Source organism: Platichthys flesus, chromosome 7, assembly GCF_949316205.1.
Source record: "Platichthys flesus chromosome 7, fPlaFle2.1, whole genome shotgun sequence".
In the NCBI taxonomy this organism is placed as follows: Eukaryota; Metazoa; Chordata; class Actinopteri; order Pleuronectiformes; family Pleuronectidae; genus Platichthys; species Platichthys flesus.
The window spans coordinates 11057741-11077382 of record NC_084951.1 but is presented as its reverse complement, the minus strand read 5'-3'; the positions used below and the strand labels follow the sequence as shown (position 1 = coordinate 11077382).

General features: G+C 42.0%; 2 protein-coding genes across 2 annotated transcripts in view; one reads left to right on the top strand and one right to left on the bottom strand.

Annotated features, from left to right (window-relative positions):
* The window catches only part of cacna1db (calcium channel, voltage-dependent, L type, alpha 1D subunit, b), a 69722-nt gene extending 59624 nt beyond the window's left edge, over positions 1 to 10098 (top strand). Inside the window, exons 41-50 of the mRNA XM_062392868.1 lie at positions 240 to 376; positions 1667 to 1783; positions 2525 to 2976; positions 3599 to 3625; positions 3897 to 4037; positions 4154 to 4299; positions 4805 to 4917; positions 5016 to 5147; positions 5461 to 5646; positions 5999 to 10098. Coding sequence (XP_062248852.1) covers positions 240 to 376; positions 1667 to 1783; positions 2525 to 2976; positions 3599 to 3625; positions 3897 to 4037; positions 4154 to 4299; positions 4805 to 4917; positions 5016 to 5147; positions 5461 to 5646; positions 5999 to 6304 — 1757 coding nt within the window. The 3' untranslated portion in view covers positions 6305 to 10098. The remainder of the gene's footprint in view (positions 1 to 239; positions 377 to 1666; positions 1784 to 2524; positions 2977 to 3598; positions 3626 to 3896; positions 4038 to 4153; positions 4300 to 4804; positions 4918 to 5015; positions 5148 to 5460; positions 5647 to 5998) is intronic.
* chdh (choline dehydrogenase) lies at positions 9917 to 19450 on the bottom strand. Its single transcript, XM_062392388.1, has 10 exons — positions 19261 to 19450; positions 17219 to 17660; positions 16763 to 16993; positions 15650 to 15816; positions 15389 to 15540; positions 14579 to 14708; positions 14285 to 14419; positions 13471 to 13613; positions 12555 to 12657; positions 9917 to 12347 (listed from the first exon to the last, which is right to left on the bottom strand). The coding sequence occupies exons 1-10, from the start codon at positions 19448 to 19450 to the stop codon at positions 11929 to 11931; spliced, it is 2112 nt and encodes a 703-aa protein (XP_062248372.1). The 3' UTR covers positions 9917 to 11928.
* Between the last annotated feature and the right edge of the window lie 192 nt (positions 19451 to 19642).

Genomic DNA, 19642 nt, shown 5'->3' with positions numbered 1-19642 from the left:
CATTTTGAGAGTTAAAGTGTCTTGCCATATATTTCATTTTGATTGGTACGGTAGTATTTTTTTTCACTGTCAAGATTTAGTCTTCTCCCTGTTTTGATTCTCAGACTGTTTGATTGTAGTGGGAGACGTCTCCATTGAGAGATTTTGTTAAAAGAACGTTTCAGTGTTGAGGTGTTGTGGTGCTCAGGTACCTTGGTGTTGATCTGGGAGGCTTTGGTGTGTCTGGTCTGCTCACTCAGATGACGAGGTAACAGTGGGGAAGTTCTATGCCACCTTCCTGATACAGGACTACTTCAGGAAATTCAAGAGGCGCAAAGAGCAAGGTCTTGTGGGAAGGCCCTCGTGGGAGAGGCTGAACACCACCATGGCTCTACAAGTGAGTAAAGTGTCAGCGACTGAATGTTAACAGAAGTCCCTTCATCAATATGAAAGTGTGGAACCTTTATATCAGCCTTTATATCAAATATTGGTTTAATCCATAGACTGTATCTAAACATGGACACATGACATCTCCCCAAAAGTGAGGCCAAAGTGTCTCTATTGCTACCTGGGGGCCGGTTGCTGTGGAACCATACAAAAAAAGTTAAAATACACTTCTCCGTCTCCATTATAACTGCAGACTGTGGCTCCAAATACACAAGATAGATAGATAGATAGACAGATAGATAGATAGATAGATAGATAGATAGATTACTTTATTCATCCCCGAAGGGAAATTAAGTTGTCTTAGCAGCCGGTATATTTGAATACAATAAAATACAATTCAATAGAATAAAATTAAAAAAATTAAAATATTGAGGTAGGTAGAAAGAATAAAAACAGAAACACAAGATAAATAGGTAGATAAGGTGCAATGGCAAGATGATGGTAATAGTACTGATGATATGATGGTAATGTTATTGTTAGACATTATATAAAAATGGCACAGTATATATAGTATATAATGTAATATAACATAATATATATTTATATATGATAGTACTTATACCAATATAATAGCAGTAGTAGTAATGGCAGCAACAGTATATATAATAATAATAGTAAATATAATAATAATAATAACATGTACACATGTATAAATATGTGTATATAGACTTATATATACAAAGAATATACAAAGAGTATGATATAATATGATATGATATATAGTAGAGGTATAAATATAAGTATTTTACTATACAATAGATAATATAATATACTATGAGTGTAAGAATATGTAGACAGAGTGTGCAAAAGAAAATATTATTGTATAAAATGATATATAGTATCAATATGGTTTATATTAACATTCATTGTTGACGGCGTTCATAACCAGGATATTTTGGCTTCATTCCTGGACAATTGGAGACGTGTCGTCCATCTTTAGATCCAGTCCATTGGTTTATCACATAGACTTTAATAGCAACACTACACAAAGCAGATGTGTTAAGTGAATATCAGTCTGTCTCCACCGCAGAACAATGAAGGTGGATATAAGTTGTTTTATTGTTTTCACAGCATTGAAACTACAATTCACTCTTGTCTTTAAAAGCAGCACAGTCATGTTCATAAACCTGCAAAAGAATCGTCATTAATATCACTAAGTTTCCTCTTCACCAAGATGTAAGTATGGATAAAAGGCATGTACTGGCTGGTTGGCTTGGTATCATAGCAGCTCTCTTTGCAGGCCGGTCTGCGCACGCTGCATGACATGGGACCAGAGATCCGTCGAGCCATATCATGTGACCTGCAGGAGGAAGGGCTAGTAGATGCTAATGGAGAGGAAGAGGAGGAAGTCTACAGGGTAAACATGCACAAAGATCCCGTGTCAGACAATTAAGATTTATCTCTAATTTTGATGTTTCTCCCCAGTGGAACCAACTGACAATAACCGACCAGTTTATGAGACTCAAAAGAGTGAAACTCCCTGTCAAGATTCATGTACTGTATATTATGGTAAATCAGAAATAGTGAATCAAAGCAACATAGAAGAAGAATCTCATACAAATTCAAATATGAGATTTTCCACTTTTTATCAAACCATAAATGAATCCACATCTCCCTTATTTTTCTTGACATATACGTATCTAGCTTCTTTACTTTCTCAATAAGTCTTGATCTGCTCAGCTACAAAGAGGATGAATAAAAAGTGTAAACCCAAGTTTTTCTTATAATGAAAATGGACAAAATGTTTGATTTAATATTTAAAACTATGTTTGAATCAAGGTTTATTACAGGTTTTCTCCTCAGTAGCATAAAGTATAATGGTTGATACTGGATGTTCACGAGGATGCAGCGTTTGTGCATGGTTAAGAAATAAGGATAAATAAGCTGCACCCACACTAAAACACTTGAACCTTAGTAAATGAAATAAGACCTCTACATGAATCATTGTGTTACTTATTGTAGAATTATGTGAAATGTATTGATTACAGTGAATAAGTGGCACTGGTCCCAGTTGTCAGGGTGTCAGGATCTATTTAAACGGTCACCTCCTACAGTGTTTGATTTGCTGTGTTGTGTCCTTCCTCATTGGTTTGGGCAGCGTAATGGCAGTTTGTTTGGAAACCACGTCAACCATGTCAGTGGCGATCAGCACGGCTCCTCTCAGCCGACCACCGTCACGCAACGGCCGCTCCAGATCCTGACCTTCTCCTGCAGCTCCTCCACTGAGCCCACCCGGACTGGCAGGAGAGCCACCAGCAATGACAGGGAGGGAGAGACAGGGATGAACTCCTCCCCCAACCAGTACAATCACCACTATCATCCCCCTCATCCTCATAATTCCCCTCATTGTAATTCCACCCACAATCAATCGCCAATACCCTCCAATGCCAACCTCAACAATGCCAACGTGCCCTCGCTTCTCCCCATGACCAGTGTGAGGCAACAGAAGTCTTTAAAACGAGAGCGCCCGTCCTCCACCAAAAATGGGTCCTCGGCATCCACTCACAGCAAAGGAGCACGTGACAAGACTGTGAGGTCACATACCACCAGGTCAGTGGATCTGTTCTCTGTCTGACCTATAGTCGCTATGTTGTTTAATTTACTCTCATTGAAGACAATGAAAACCAGCAGAAAGTCCAATAATAGAAGCTGGAATCAGGGACTTTCTGACACCTTTGGTTGAAAAATGTCTTGTGAAAAAAAATTGGGATAGAGCTAATCCCTGAAACTACCCCACGCCTCCTGTTCAGCATGAGCAGATTACACACCTCCATTTTAAACCTTGTTCAACCTGCACGGATAAGCCTCCTCACACAAATAAAACCCTACAAATGTTTCCGCCCTCAACTCATCAATAATTGGACAAAATGTGTTTTTCATTTTAAAACATAAAACAATATTTCCTTCCCAAAAACCAATGCTACAATTACTCCTGATCATTCCCAGACACTGTTTCCAATGTTGGGGCTATTTTCTGCCAAATTCCAGGGCAACATTTGAAATGAAACCAGTAACACTGCCTCTCCCATCATACCGAAAACCTTTTTTAGCACTTTTTTGGTGTATTCTGGTATTTTGTCATTGCATGCAACCTCTCATCCCCTTCGTCTCTTGCTCTCTTGTTCCAAATAATCCTTTCTGTGTGACCGACCACTCCCTCTCCCCGGAGCAGGACGCGCTACTATGAGGCCTACATTAGGTATGTTCCCATAGCTTCATTCCACAGTCTGCTCTTCATGGTGGCTATTGTGTCATAAAAAGATAACTTGTGGCTGCAGAATCAGAGACAATGAGCACTGAAGGGAAATGTGACTCTGTGGCATCTTGATGTTTCAGTGAAATCAGTGTTTTACCGTATTATTGTTTAGACAGAGACAGGAGAGACTGAATCTGCATACGAATATAAGCAAGATGGGGACATGGAATTCCAGCATGCAATTTCTCCCTCTGTCTCAATGTTTCGATGCCAGGCCAGAAAGTGGTGGTGGACTTTACCCCACCATTTGTCGAGAGGAGCCGGGCCGTGTGGACAGCGATGAGGATCGGGGCTCAGGGGAGTACTTCAGTGGAGAGGAGTTTCACGAGGACGACATCATGCTCACAAGAGACAGGTACAGCAAGAATCAGTCTGACATTCCTCTGAGTCAAGAATTCATGGAGCTGCTTAAACACACAGAGCTCAGGTGCAGATGTACAGATGTAAAGTTGTATCCTCTTTGTTTCACAGGCTCCACAACAAGGATCGACATGATGATGCAGAGGCCGACTTGGATCCCGAGGTTGCCGGGGGCAACAACCAGTCTGATGATCAACAACTGATCCACCAAGACAACAGGCGGTCACCAAGGAGATGGTTCTTACCCTCGCCTCAAGGTGAGATCTGCAGTGAAACATCTGTAGTTACCACGATGGAGGGATTGAGATTCACCAACACAGTCAGATTTGATGTTTATAAACTTTACTTTTCATTCAGATTAAAATCTTTATTAAATTGGATGTTTGTTGGAGCTACTTTTGGGTTATTTTATTTAGAAACTGATCATTATGCTTTGTTACTGTCAATTACATAACAATAATAATAATAACAATAATAATAATATAAACTTTGATGTATATATTGCGTTTCAAGGTACCAAAGGCCGCTTTACAAATTTAAAAGAATATAAATAACTATGGTACAAGAACTAATGTGCTGGAAAGGTCATCTATTCAGTTTTGTTAGTACTGTATTATATCCTTGTGTAATTGTTCATAGAATTTGGTTTTGTAATGTGTCATCCAGCTTTGTTCCTGAATAAAATAAAAGATTGAATTCAGTAAGTCCTCAGATATGGATACCGAAAGCTTGACAGTTTTTTTTTTTTCAATTTTCTCTCAGCCTCCAACAAACCAACGTTTAGTTTTGAGTGTCTCCGCAGAAGAAGCAGTCTTGACGATGCCCCTCATTCTCCGTCCTGCACAGCTCTTCCACTGCACCTGGTGCAGCAACAGGTGCCATCATCTATACATGAAGAAATATAAAGTATTGTCATCATTGTCAATGATTCACCTTCATTATTCTAATCATGATTTTTGAACTCCAACCTCAGGTGATGGCGGTGGCCGGGCTTGATCCCAGAATTCACCGTCTGTCTCCGACCAGGTCTCTGCGATCCTGGGCCACGCCTCCTGCTTCACCCATCAGCCTCAACTTCTCGCCCAGCTACACGCCGCTCATACAGGTTTTTAGTCGATTTCTAAAATTATTATTTGTTTGTGCATTTTTTGGGCACGACTGGTTTTGTGAAGAAGAAAGAAAAAGGAAATACCAGAAATACAACTGGCTTTCATTCATCATCATTTTCCCACCAAGGAAATTTAAGCGAGAGAAGGTCAGGAAAAGTATTTACTGCTAATGATGCTCCAGTAAAGCTGAACCCAAGCACTTTGAAGTTTGTTAGTTTGTTGGTAAGTTAGTTTAAAAAGTATGCTCATGAGTGTGTGTGTGTGTGTCTTCGTGTGTGTGTGTGTGCGTGTGTGTGTGTTTGTACTCAGGTGGACTGGCGCAGTCCTGGCAGCATCAGCAGCCTCCCTGGAGCAGTGAAGAGGAGTTCATGGTACACAGACGGCCTGGATGGTCCTCCCAGTCGCAGCCAGTCCCCGTCCCGTCTGCAGCTACCTCCAGAGAGCTGCTCCCACTTCCTGCAGAAGAGAGGGAGTGCCAACAGTCTGGTGGAGTCTGTGAGTAGAAGTTATTTACAAGTTACGGTCTGAACACACCCAAACGTGTCCTCAATGCGTCCTGAGGTCCGATCTCAAACCACATTTGGAGGTGATCCTGGACACATGTGGCCCACGTACTCGGCTGACCTCCTCTGAACTGCTGCAGTTTAAACACATTGTTATGCTTCTCAGTTGATTTGTTTGTAGTCACAGTATCAACACTAATCACCGCATAATGATTGTGTAAAACTTCAAGAGTAAAAAATGTTTTCCATTGCAAAGCTATGCCCAGTGCAAACAAACAGTTTGGTTTATTGCGTGCACAGACCTTCCTGATGCCGTTTGATCATTCCTCTCCTCTTCTTCCCAGGTGTTGATCTCTGAGGGTCTGGGGAAGTACGCCAAGGACCCCAAGTTTGTCTCAGCGACCAAACACGAGATCGCAGACGCCTGCGAGATGACCATCGACGAGATGGAGAGCGCCGCCAGTAACCTCCTGAATGGGAGTGTGAACGATGACACCATCGGGGGAACGGGTAACGTCGGCTCGGACCCACAAGCCACCGCACATCTTAGAGACCACAGCCTCCGTGACTACAGCGACGAGGAGCCGTACGTGGCTGTGAAATGTGAAGAGGACCTGAAAGACGAGATGATATGCATCACGTCGCTATAGCAGCGGCTCACACGGGAAAATGTAGTTTTTTTCAATTGAACTTCTACTGCTGTTTTACTCTGAGGGGACGTCTCTGGTCAAGTGCGTCCCGGACTAGACAGCAAATGTAAAACACGGACGAACAAGAGAACAAAGTGCCTTGTTTTCTCTTTCTGAAAATTGAAATGCCACAGGGATGAGAAGAAGTGGAAAACTGAGATGAATTCAGAAAATGGTGAAACCGGCGGGGGAGGCCCCGCCTCTTAAACAGCAAGAGTTCATGCCTCTCTTTTCTTTTCAAAGCAGCAGAGCAACTCGGCAGCCTCGCGAAGCCAGCTCCATGCACGCCAAGTTAGATTTCACAACAACACTCAAACTAAAATGTCAAACTAAATGTCAAACTTTTAGCTTCAGGTTGAGGGTGTAACCAAAGATGTTTAGTGAACAATGTCTGGATACTGCGCCTGTTATTGTTCTGCTGCAAGGCTGTGACTCCCACACAGCCTACTCAGCACCCAATGAGGCAATACAACAGATGGTTAGTGTTAGGGCTTTAAGCACTTAGTGTCTGTGTGAAATAAGATTGAATCAGAAACAGATTTTTTACGCAAATGAAAAGTTCAGACCATCTCCCCTAGCTCTCCAGTTGGGATGTTAGAAGCAAACACCAGTGACAATGAGTGGCGTGAAGGGAACAGGCTTGAGCTGGCTTTGCCAAGTTGCAGTGGGCTTGCTTCAAAATGGCAGTTTGGGGATTCCCAGATTCCCATTTGTTTCACTTCATGTATATATTTTGTGTGATTCTAACCTGTCACTGGTCACAGTAACAGACACAGTTTTTGATCTGCTGCTCTGTCTTTTACAGTTTGGCCTCCACGACTCAGATGGCGTCATAAAAACATATATAGTCCATATTTATATGTCGGTTTATTTTCATCTCAGAGCAGAGTGGCTGCAGATCAGGCCGATCCAAAGACTTTCCAGCCTGTGAATCTGCATTTCACGCTTTTTTTCAGGGTTAAACGTTGCTCGACTCTGTTTTTCTGACTTGAAAAGGAAATCACATATCAACGACAAAGACTCTGTCCTCAGGCATATCCTTCTGTCTCACGTGTACGCTCATAAGACACACAGAGAAACACACTGCCAATCCTTGCCCCCTTCAACAACACTGATGCTAAATCTTTACACACTTTACATTTTTTGACATTCCTACTCCTTTAACCACCATGAAACAAAGACAGCTGAAGATGTTGTTACAATGTCATTAGCTTTATTGAAAACCTTGAGGAACGACCTCACTCAGAATATGCAGAGATTCACGTTAGTCACAGCTGCTTTGGACCAGGGGTAACTTACCTTTCTGAGATTGACAACTACCTGAATATGTAGGGCTACTTGTTATATATAATGTCCCAGAATAATAGCTTTTACCTAAACCAGTGCGCTGTGGTTGTGTAACGCGTGTCACCTGCAAACTGTAGATATTTAAAACTCCCTTTTCTGTGTTTGTTAATCAGGTATTTTATTAAGAACTAAATTGGCCTTTTGCTTTTTACTTTTTACCACACAAACACAGACAGTGTTGTTGTGAACTCGACTCCCCTTCAGCTATTTGGTCACTGGACGTGTGATGTCACGTCAAGGTAAATCAAAGTTAAATGTTATAAATCTTCAATTAATACAACTTTTAAAAAGGGTTATTAAGAATAGATGGGACCCAAAACAAGTTATGCTATTTTAGTCTGTGCTCTCCTGGTGATGCTATTTTTAGAACTGCCTAGTGGGCGTGTCACACAAGCAAGATGACACAGAGGAGAATCTCCCGTCTTGGTTGCAAAACAACAGTATCATCTGACATCGGTCCAGATTGACTTCTGCCTCGGGACTGATACAGAACAGATGACACAGGGATTCCCCCTCTCTGTCGCAAAACAACAGTATCATCTGACGTCAGTCCTGAGTCACTTCCACCTCCACAGCTGGAAAGTTTATCGCCCATGAATTGGTTTCCTCTTCTGAGCAGGTGTGACAGTTTTCTCAGGCAAGTAGGCACTTGTTTCAGGATGAGTCAGACGTGCACCACAACACTGACACATGAAACATCACAACAGACAGGAAAACTATACAATTTTTTTTATTTACCGACAATATATAAATGCAGTACACTGTTTATGGGTGTGTAGAGTGTTTTTTTTTTTTTTTTTTTTAATGAAATGATTGATGGTGTCACATTTTATTTGTAGTATTCCTTTTTGTTCTGAGCGAGTTAGAGTGCACGAGATGTCCGAAACAGCTGCTTCTCTGAAGAGAGATACGACGACACAAGCTGCTCGTGGATAGAAACAAACAAATCAACACTTTAGAGAAGCAACACATTCCACCCGCTGCTCTGCACGGTCGCTCCACCACAGGACAGTGTTTGTGAACCATTGCCACCTATAACAATGTCTTCAGGTCAACTTTTAAAAGCCAGCGCTGGGTTGTGGCAGCACTGGTCTCTTGTTTTCCCCCTTTATCTACACACTGTTGTCAGGGCGACAAGTTCAATCTGTGCAATCAAAGGGCTCCTTCAAAGTAAAAGCAAACCAGCGGAATATTGAGTCATTTACACGCACATCAAAATTGAAATGTAGAAAGATTGCTGTTGGCTGTTGATATAAACAACGGCCAGATGAATCTAACCTGGAACAGGATCTGAGCTGGTTTCTCAAACACTCCTCACACGTACTGTAAATAAATCCCCTTCTTCTGCTTTCATCACAGGTTTGAATGGCCAACACTAAATACGACTTATGCATTATCTAGCTGCATGTAAAATATGTTTAATTGAGATTTTACCAAACATTAATGTTATTACCTCTGCACCAATCCAGGTGTGTTGGTCAACGTGTCAGGGAAACAGTGAGGTGATGCATTTACACAAGATGAAGAAAATGTGACGTCTAGTTTCATTAAGATTTCAAACATTTTAGCTGTAAACTTCTCGGAATGGCCACCTCAGATATGTGTGGGAGACAGACTCAGACTAGTGAAGAGGAACACAGAGCAGCATCTGGAGTTTACAACCTATCACTGTTTCCTCTGAACTACATTCCCCTGCTTGTCAGTCGGACATGTTTTCCTCAGAATGGCACAGACCTCCGGACAGCGGTCAACAACGTGAGTGTCCGGGACTTTAAGCAGAAACATCAAAGAAATAGGATGTGGTCCGATTTTTCGTTATCGCCACAAAACAGGCCTAAAGATAGAGGGAAAAAGTTTGAGGGAAATCTGTTTCGTATTTATTTATTTTGTATCCTGCTGACAAATACACAAATAATCACAGTGAAAACCTTGAATCCTTGGTGGAGGTGATAAGAAGTTAACTGCCAGGTGTTCCATTAAATATTAGTCTTTCGATGTAATCGCTAATTGTTTTCTTGTAAACGTCACTATTTGAATCAAAATCTAAATGGCCAGGCCGATATAAACAAACATCACAGTTCACCTGTCAGGAACTCAGAGAAACCAGAATAATAATGTGCAGTTTACAAACACTACAACTACACACACACACACACACACACATACACACACACACACACTTGTCCAACTTCAAGACTTTTATCACATGACAAAAAACACAAAATCTTGTTGTGCAACTGACAGCTTTATTTTTTTGTACTGCTCGAATATTTTGCAGGTCGATTATGACACGACAACGATGATGTGTAAAATCTGTACAGTTGTTTGTAAAAAGTCAGTGATGAACTTGAAGATTTCTGCTTTCTACCCAATTGTTGTATGAAAATTAAATAACAATCATAGCTCTGTCTACTTTGTAGCAAACGTACTCGTACCTTTTGTACCAATGTAAACACGAACCCAGTTTTGTACGTTTTACTTCTTGCCTGAAATGACAATGAACCTGTCGAGGATTTTTTTTAAGGACTAAATAAAGTCTGAATGAAATGAGGACAAAGTCAGGACGTCTGCTTACAGTACAAACCACAAAAAAAAACATGCAAACATAATACTGTGTGAATTTTCACAATTAACTTCCCTTTGTGATCCTTCATTAATACACATGAAAATGATTTAAACACTAAATTAACTTTGTGCAACATTATATAATGTAAACAATTATCGTCAGTTAGATTCTTCATAGTGTAGTGCAAAGCTTAATAAGACTATTAGACATTATTTGAACACATTGCTGTTTCCTTCACATCATAAAACATGCATTTAATACCTCATGTACGAATTTAAGATTTTCAGTGAAGCTGATTCTAGAACTTGATCCACACTAGTTATAACACCACTGTATAGATATGGTCACATCTTATAGGCTGCTGTGGTGTTTCATTTTATCTGGTCAGTTCAACACAATCAAGCTTCTTTGTAAACATAGAAATAAATGTGCAATTATTTTTTTCCCCTACTTTTTAGTTAAAGTTTTTAGTGTATATTTTACATATAGAGAGTTTGAACACAATATCTATATTAGCAGGATTTCATATAATCAGAGATATCATTTGAATTTATTGCTAATGCAGCAGACTGAACCAAAAAGCAGCTAAAAGCTTGGAGCTAAAAAACTTGATTAACCAAAGCAGCAAATTTCCCACATCAGGAAGATCAGTTTCATGGAAGCAATTAAACAGATTGATCCTTTATCTGCTTCATAACGCGCCAACTGAATACATTAAGAACAATTAGTGGAGTAGAAGAAGGAGAGTTGTTCTCTGCTTGTGCCAGACATGTGTGAGTCTTTTGGTTTTAACTGATAACAGATCTATGTCTGGGCCCAGAACCCATGAGAAAATGAGCTGGTTAAAAACAACAGGCTCAAGTCTCAGCACCAGATGTGAATAGAGTTCAATCTGAGGAGTTTATAAATGAACTATTCACATTTGTTGTCAGTTGTGTCGATACAACTCCAAACCATTTCTACTTTTTTACTAAAAGTATTTAGCTTTTTATAATGACAATGTTGACAGCAAACATAATGTTGACTCTGCAAATTTGCAGGAAGGAAGAGGCATGTTACCATGGTGATGATTGGTTAGAGCAGATTAAATAACCAAACCTGCTGTTGAGACTGCTGGGGTTAGAAAGCAGCCTGCTGATCGTCACTCAGAAAACAACTTATTCTCCTGTGATTATTAAAAATGTCACTTTTTTTTAAACTTGAGTTGTATTCCAAACACGTTGTGTGCTGTGGGATTTTATTTTACCTCAGGATAATCAAAATGTCCGAGGTTTATTAATGCAAGAGTTCTAAAAGGCTTTAAAAATTACTGTAGCTGGTTCAAGAAATACTGGATGAAGTTAAAGTGAGTTTGAACACAAACACTAACAATCAGTGCAGAAAGTCAGTATATGTAAAGTTGGGTGAATATACACAAAGAAGGTATATTATATTTGTATATTCAGCCACTACATTAAAACTGCTGTGTGGCTGTGAGAACACGGCCGCTGGTTCTATATAATCTTTGTAAAACTGAGCCTCAGATGTAAACTGTTAAAATTCACCAGTATTCAAAATCAAGAAAACACACACTCACATTAGTTGACGGATGAAGGATCCTCCTAACCAGCTGCTCCACGGCTGCTGTTGCCTAATCACTGACAACACACTACCCTCTAGTCTGGATCCCTGTTCATCTCTGAGTGTCGAGCGTTGGTGGTTGGTACACGGGAACCCCTGTTTCGACAAGAGGAGGCCGACCCCTGATGATGTCGGCGGCCTTCTCTGCCATCATGATGGTCGGCGCGTTCAGGTTGCCGCTGACGATGCTGGGCATGATGGAGGCGTCGACCACACGCAGCCGCTCCAGACCCAGAACCCGCGTGCTGGAGTCGACGACCGCCATCGGATCGGAGGGCGAGCCCATCTTGCAGGTGCAGGAGGGGTGGTAGGCGCTGTCGGCCTTTCGGCGGACGAAGGCGTCGATGTCGGCGTCGGATTGGACCTGAGGACCAGGCAGGGCTTCGTTGCCCCGGAATGGATCGAAGGCCTTCTGAGCAAAAATCTCTCTGGAGAGTTTAACACACTGTCTGAACTCCCACACATCGGTATCTGAGAGGAGAGGAAAAGATGGAGAAGCTGGAAATCAAAATTCTGCTAAATGACCTACACACCAGTCAAACCAGCTCCACGGCCCAACATTTCAATGGCTTCAAAGGCTCTGCTCTCGAAGACAAGTTTTATATCTTCAGAGACAGACAGATCTGCTCCAGCTCAAGATGGATTTGATTGATGAAGAGTTCAGGGAGTGAATCTTACCAGTGGACAGATAGTTGGGCTGGAGATTCGGGTGATCCAAAGGGTTGGTGCTCTTCAGCGTCATGCAGCCGATACTGGTGCTTCTCATTGGTCCCACATGAACCTACAACACAAAGCAACAAGCACCCAGTGCGAGTCTTTTATCAACTTGGATTAGAAAACAGAGGTCACAAATAACTCATTTCTCAAGTTGCCCAGGTATTTTCTGAATGACTTGATTGTTAATGTGGCACAAGAAAATGCTACTTGAAAAATTGGAAAACAATAATTCACCAGCAATAATAAAATAACTTGAAACTAATCCAAAAACCTTGCACAGGTGCTGGAACAAAAAAACAGAAGTCAAACGTAAACTGCTCACTGAACTGAAAGCCCAGAGCAACCCCTTCAGTCTAACAGGGTTTATGGAAAGAGCTTCACATGTTCTTTTTTCTTCATCATTTAAAAAAAAGACAAAGCTCTGTCACATGATTCTCACGCACTGAGAAGTGTGGAATTTGTGCTGTATTCTAAGAAAGATTTGTAAAAACCTAAAATTTCTTTGTTTGAGTTCCTAAAGAAACCCAAAGCTCAGATTGTGTGGGTGGTGTAGGGATATCTGATCTCCTGGCAGTTGGGTAAGTAAACTTCCCAGGCAGAACCTTTCCAGGGAACTACTATTGTTTCATTTAATGAGATACCATGGAAAAGCACGTGAAGGTACTTTCTCGACACCTGTGCTCTAATCATAAATCTAATCATAGACAGGTAGTGGAGCGGCTTCATCCTAATATCAGCCAAACACACACACACACACACGCACACACACACACACACACACACATACACACCACACACACACACACACACACACACACACACAATACGTCTACCATCATATTTTATACCTGCACAAAAAGGAGCCCCAGTGTTTTACCTGATACGCCTCTAACTTAGATGCAACTCTTCCGTGGTCAATGACCTGCGAGGGCAGGAAGTGGAACTGGATGTCGGGGTGTGTGACATGGGGCCGACTGCGGATGAACCCGCCGCTTTCCAAGTGGGCTGTTGCTCCGTAACCTGGGGGAGGAGGGTCATGGTGGGTGATTCAAATAGTTTGTCTTTCAGATTGTGAAACCTACTGTATAAAATGGGCGCTAGTTGTAACTCGCTTTGGATAAAAGCAACAGCTAAATGAGGTATAATGTCATGACACGTAATAGAAGTCTGTCCCTTCCCACTCCTTTTTTTTCTGTGGGAGCCACTGCCAAAACTATTAATAATTGGACCAGTCTGTATCTGAGACATGTGCTTTCCCGTAAGGATTTGGACATCCAGCTGGTATCATGCCGGTGTTTTACGTCAAAAAAATAAGAATCAGTGGTGGGAATGAACACACCCGGTGAAACCCAGGTGCTTCCTGTCTGCATCAAACTATTGGGACATGGAAAGGCTTTAAGCTCATATGTCTTCTAACACCCCCACTAGTCAGCTGAATATTGTCAGAGCTACAACCGGAGGCTACTTTTTATGTTGTCAGTTTGTATATTTATTTTTCTTTGGATTACTTGCATTAGCAGTGCCAAGCCCAAAGAGTAATCATTCCGTGCATCTGACTGGTTAACATTGAGGGGAAGTAATAATTGGACACATACCAATCAATGTCTATCAGTGATATAACCTCACAGAAATACATTATTTCAAAGAACATGTGTGTGTTCCCATTTGCGTGTGTAGGTGCCTCTGGTTACCTGTGAACAGGGTGAGCCACTCGAGGCCTATCTTGACCATGTGGAAAGGTTTCTGTGCCTTGTACAGGGTGATGGGCTGAGTGCACTGCTGCTGGATGTACAGCTCCAAATGATCCTGCAGGTTACTGCCAACACCTGAGACACATCACGCAGTAGAGTAACAAGGAAAATACACATGGAGTCAAGAAAGGCGGTTTGGTCTGTTTGTAAAAACGTATGAAGATGAGGTTCAGTGAGTCCTTTACTTCCATTTCGGCTCGTTGGAATTAGATATTTGTAAATGCTTAAAAATACCTGGCAAGTGCTGAACCACAGGGATGTCGAGTTGTTTGAGGTCGTCAGCGTTTCCCACCCCAGACAGCATGAGAAGCTGAGGGGAGTTGATGGCTCCCCCGCTCAATATCACCTCTTTATCGGCAAACACCTGAGGAGAGGAGAGCAAAACTGATGAGAGTGACTGAATGAGAATTAAAATACCAGAAGAAAAGTAAGGGAATCTCTCAGAGACGTTTTCAGTCATTAAGTCGTAAAAAATTTGCAGCAAATTGGTCCCAGACGTTTTCCTGGGGGTTTCCCCTTGAACGCACCTGGAGCTGGTTTGGCTCACACCCCTTCACAACAACAGGAACATGTACACAACGAGCAGGAGAGGGGCTGTGCCTGGCTAGCACATGCAGGAGGCAAAACACGTGATATAAGCACCACTGCAGAAAAACCCCATGTTCTTTGTTTACAGCACATTGACACCAGCTGCTGCTCTTTCACCAAAAGCTTTTGAATCTTGTTATGTCCCTGTCTTCTATGTATCTCTCCTCATTCTCTCTCTGAGAAAGTCGTTTTCTTTTTGACTTTTCCCTTTTCCATCGCGCGTTAGAAATAAAACAGCATCGACCGACCCCTTCTCGCCTTCCATGAATTTTCCCGGACATTTTCCTGCTGGGTTTTCACTCGGACAGTCTCCAGACCTTTTACTAAAGGGTCTGGCAGAAAAAGTTCCGTAAAATGTCCCAAGCAATTGACTTGGACATTTGCGTTCTCACATACAGCCCATCCCTAAAATCCGGTTAATGTCCGGAGCTAAGTGCATGTCTGGAAGCATCTTACCCTCTTCTTCTGTCCCTTCTGTATGTATTCAACTCCCACGGCACGGTTTCCATCAAACAGGATCTTGGAGGTGAGGCAGCGCACCTCTGTCTTCAGGTTGGGTCGACCCAGGACAGGCCTCAGGTAAGCGCTGGCCGTGCTCCACCTCTTCCCTGCACAGACGAAGAAGTGGCACGCAGATAATAATAAGGGGCTGGTTTGTACTAGTGTTTAAACACTGAATCTAAAATATCCTATGAATATAGTTATAGCTCCTCAAACCATTATGAATGGTCATATCCATCCAGCCCAAGCCTTCCTGTTGGTGTCCATTCATGTCCTCAGTGAAGGGGTATCCCGCCTGCTGCCCCGCCTCAATAAAAGCCTTGTGAAGGGGGTGGCTGGTCTTCCCTCTGGACACATGAAGAGGCCCACCACCACCTCGGTACCTACAGTGCACACGCAAAGACACAAACGTTAACATCCCCAATAGATATTAATCATTTCATTACGAGCATTACGAGCATTTCACTCAGTTTGCTTTCATGCCAAAAACCCAGTCAGACCTTATGAATATAAAGTGATGATAAAAGCAGATAAACAAACGTGCTGAGACCCTTCTTCCTGAACTTATGCGGAAGAAAACAAAAAAAAAAATGAATCAGAATAGTGGTTTCTAATGAACAATTGACACACAAAAAATAAAAGATGGAGGCTTCACAGATTCTTAACCTACCCTCATGCTGGAGGGATTGTATAAATGTTAGACCTCCACATTTACCTTTATACCGAAACTGTGAAGCTGTTTGAAACTTATTGGTTCCTGAAAACTGGCAACAATCGGACTTGGCATTGACTTCATGAGTCTTGGTTCGTTCTTAACGCGATAAATGGACAATATTTGGTTTATTACTCAGCTGGAGCATTACACTTATCTGATCCTGTAGGATTAGCTTCCAATACGCATGAGTTGATAAGAGTAATATTCCAGCATTGGACACATTTAACACATTGGCGTCAATGTAATAAATGTATATCTTAGTTCTCTATCTTCCATTAAATCACAAACACACCGATCTTTGACCTGTGAAGTCCTGATAAGTATCTGGGTATCAGTGATGCTGTTTATATCTTTCATTTGCATGTGAAAGCTAAGTTTTCCCCCTATTTTGCATGTAATCCAAATATGTGACTGTAATTAGCCTGTGACGCCTGTGTGTTCAGCTTCTTCCCGGGAAATAATCTCCCTGTTTCAAAAGCAAACCCATGACGCATGTTGAGCCCATGGAACCAAAGCACTAGCCCTTCCTGGGTCATGATTCCACCTCAAACTTTGTCCCTGCATATCGACCAGGTACTAAAAAGAATATGCTCCAGAGAGTTTTTGTTCGGTACCTATTTTCTCCGAGCTCATGACACTGAGCTTTCCTGAAGTACGGCAGACAGTGTTCATAGTCCCAGCCCTCTGCCCCCTCTCTCTGCCAGCGGTTGTAATCTTCGGCGTGTCCACGGATGTAAACCATGGCGTTGAGCGAGGAGGACCCGCCCCAGACACGACCCCTCGGCCAGTACAACACCCGGTTGTCCATGTGGGCCTGAGGTAAAGTGTTGTAGGACCAGTTATACCTGGAGAAATACAGCATGGCATCAATAGCATGAATTCATATTTCACTTTATGAAAGGTTAAAGTAAAGTTAAAGTAAGGAGAAATTCTTCTACAGTGATTTGACGGTATGAACACTGACAGTTGCAAAAAGTGTAAACTTCCGATTTCAAAATTTGTCCATACATTTGGCACCAACACATTTCGAAACAGGGGGCAGACAGGTAAAGTAAGTTAAACTACTGTACTTGTCGTCACAGAGGTTGTAGGTCAGTGCAGCCGGCATGTGCGTCTTCCATGACAGCCGTATGCTGCCTAGCAACATGTCCTTGGGCCCGGCCTCCAGCAGCAGCACAGACTCATGGGCATCCTCTGAGAGACGGTTGGCAAGGACACAGCCCGCCGACCCGGCCCCAACGATGACATAGCTGTAGGACGGGGTCTTCTGATGAGGTGATGATGAAGAGTTGCGACTAGCAGCAGAGGCACTAAAGCATCGGTAATGGCTTGAGGAGGAGCAGGGAAGAGAAGGACTCGTGCTTCTGGTCTTTGGGACAGAGAAACATTCTGGCAAACGTCCCAACCAGGATCTCCTGTCCCTCATAAGACTGGTCACAAATCGCCAGGCTCCAGTTTGGCAAAGTGTGGCCGAAGACATCATCCTGGTTGTGGGAGGGCTTTCTTCACTCCCTGGAAATCACAGCAACAACAAACACTTAAGGACACACTGGAGGGGTCAAGCTGGATCTGAACCTAGGAAATCAAGTACAGGATCATTTTCAAGAAATGACTATAATTTGTGTCCCTCTAACTACTTTATACACATTGTGGTTTTCAGAGAGGCATTTGATTGGCATTTGGATCCTATCAAGGTTAATTATTACATGGGCCAAACCCTGTCCCCATTCAAAATTACTATCAGCTCAATAAACTTGAAGTGGCTGACCTGGAGCCCAGGTTAATCATCATCAAGGTTCACTCAGGGCTGTTGAGGAGGGAAGTTTAGTTTCTCTTTTAACTTTATCTTCATCGTGCACAGACAAGCTATTGCCTGTGTGTGTTACAAGTTCATATTCATGAATGTGAATCGTATCGAAGGCTTTCCCATATTGCGAGACAGTAGGGCTGGACGATATGGCCAAAACTTGAGGGGCTCCGTAATATCAAAAAAATTCCAGATTATTAATTATTTTTATTGAAAAGACAGATTTTTACACCTTAGATGGAGCAAAGGTTGTGGTTTTAAACTCTTGTTCAATGAGCAGAGAAGGACAAACGCTTACACAATGTATCAGCAATATATCAATATTTAGCTGTTGTTATATTGCTTATTATGAAAATTATATTGCAATTTTATCACCTGGCCCTAATATAGCTCCTCACTGTGCTTGCTCCGGGCAAAGGCATTATATCGATATGCATTTTGGATTTTTGTTATGTTGCTATTGATAAAAATGATGCTGTAATATATATATATATCGTTTTCTACATCTTGAAAGTTTTTTTGCACAATGCATAAGTGATATATCGGCATGTATTGAATTTGTGTTATATTGCTATTAATGAAAATTATATTGTGATTCTTATTTATATTGTTTTATCCATTCGTAAGCAGAAATTGATATGCATTGGACTTTTGTTAAATTGCTATAGTTTAAATTCGTTATCTTGTTATTGACGCAAGTTACATTGCAGTACGTATTGATCTCTACCGGAGTGAGTGAGTTATCAGGCTGTCAGTGAGGAGAATGTAGGTCAGAGTCATATCAGTGACCAACCGTTTTAGTATGAAGCTGAACTCAGCAAAACACCCTGAAAAGTCAAATAACACTTTAATAAAAACAACACAACAAGAGGAAAACACACGTCGATGACGTTTAAATGCATCTGTTAAAGGTCACTTGTGAGTTTAATGTTTACGATCACATGAAAATGAGACTGTGGTCGGCCGCTCGCCGGACCCAGTCTCTGGGTCTATCTCGGTCTGCTGCAGCATTGTGGGTGGAAGCATGCTCCTTTATTTAAACACACTTTAAAAACTTTACAGTGCGACACAGAGACGGTAAAAGGGTCTCAAATCTTCGGTGACAGCCCTGAGGACTTTATTTCTGGACTGTTTGTTCGTCCGCAGCTCGCACACACAGACACACACAGACACACACAGACACTTTACTGCAGTACCACTGAATACGACCGTTATACTCAGATTTAAACAGAGACTGAATGTGGACACACTGAGGGGAAACGGTTCCACATGTTGATTAAAGCAGCGAATAAACGAGGATCCTACCTTGAAGGGAACTCACCACCACGGACTGAACTGTGGACGACTGGGGGGGCGGTGCGGGGCGAGTGGAATGGGGGGGTGGGGGGTTGGGGGTGGGGGGGCGGAGCCTAGCATCCACCGTATAAACAAGCGGAGCTGAAGCTCGAACCAGAATCTGCAACAAGTCTTCTACAGGTAGGATGCTACACTGCATTATACAATCTTTGTCATTATAAATGTTGTCGTATCTTTGGGAAACTAGTTGGGAAACGGATATTGTCTTTAGCCAATACAATCTGAAGGAGTGTGGAGGAGGAGAGAGAGAAAATAAGATTCCACTTCCTCTAAAGGTAGAGGTGAACGTCAACATTTTAAATGAGATATACCCAACTAATGAATTCTTAAA

Excerpts from the sequence above, each read along its gene's own strand:
- chdh (XM_062392388.1), bottom strand. The coding sequence starts at position 19,450 with ATGCAGTGTAGCATCCTACCTGTAGAAGACTTGTTGCAGATTCTGGTT. Across the intron at positions 15,541-15,649 it reads GGATATGACCATTCATAATG|GGAAGAGGTGGAGCACGGCC; the intron begins GTTTGAGGAGCT and ends TCGTCTGTGCAG. Across the intron at positions 14,709-15,388 it reads AGAAGGGACAGAAGAAGAGG|GTGTTTGCCGATAAAGAGGT; the intron begins GTAAGATGCTTC and ends TCCTCTCCTCAG.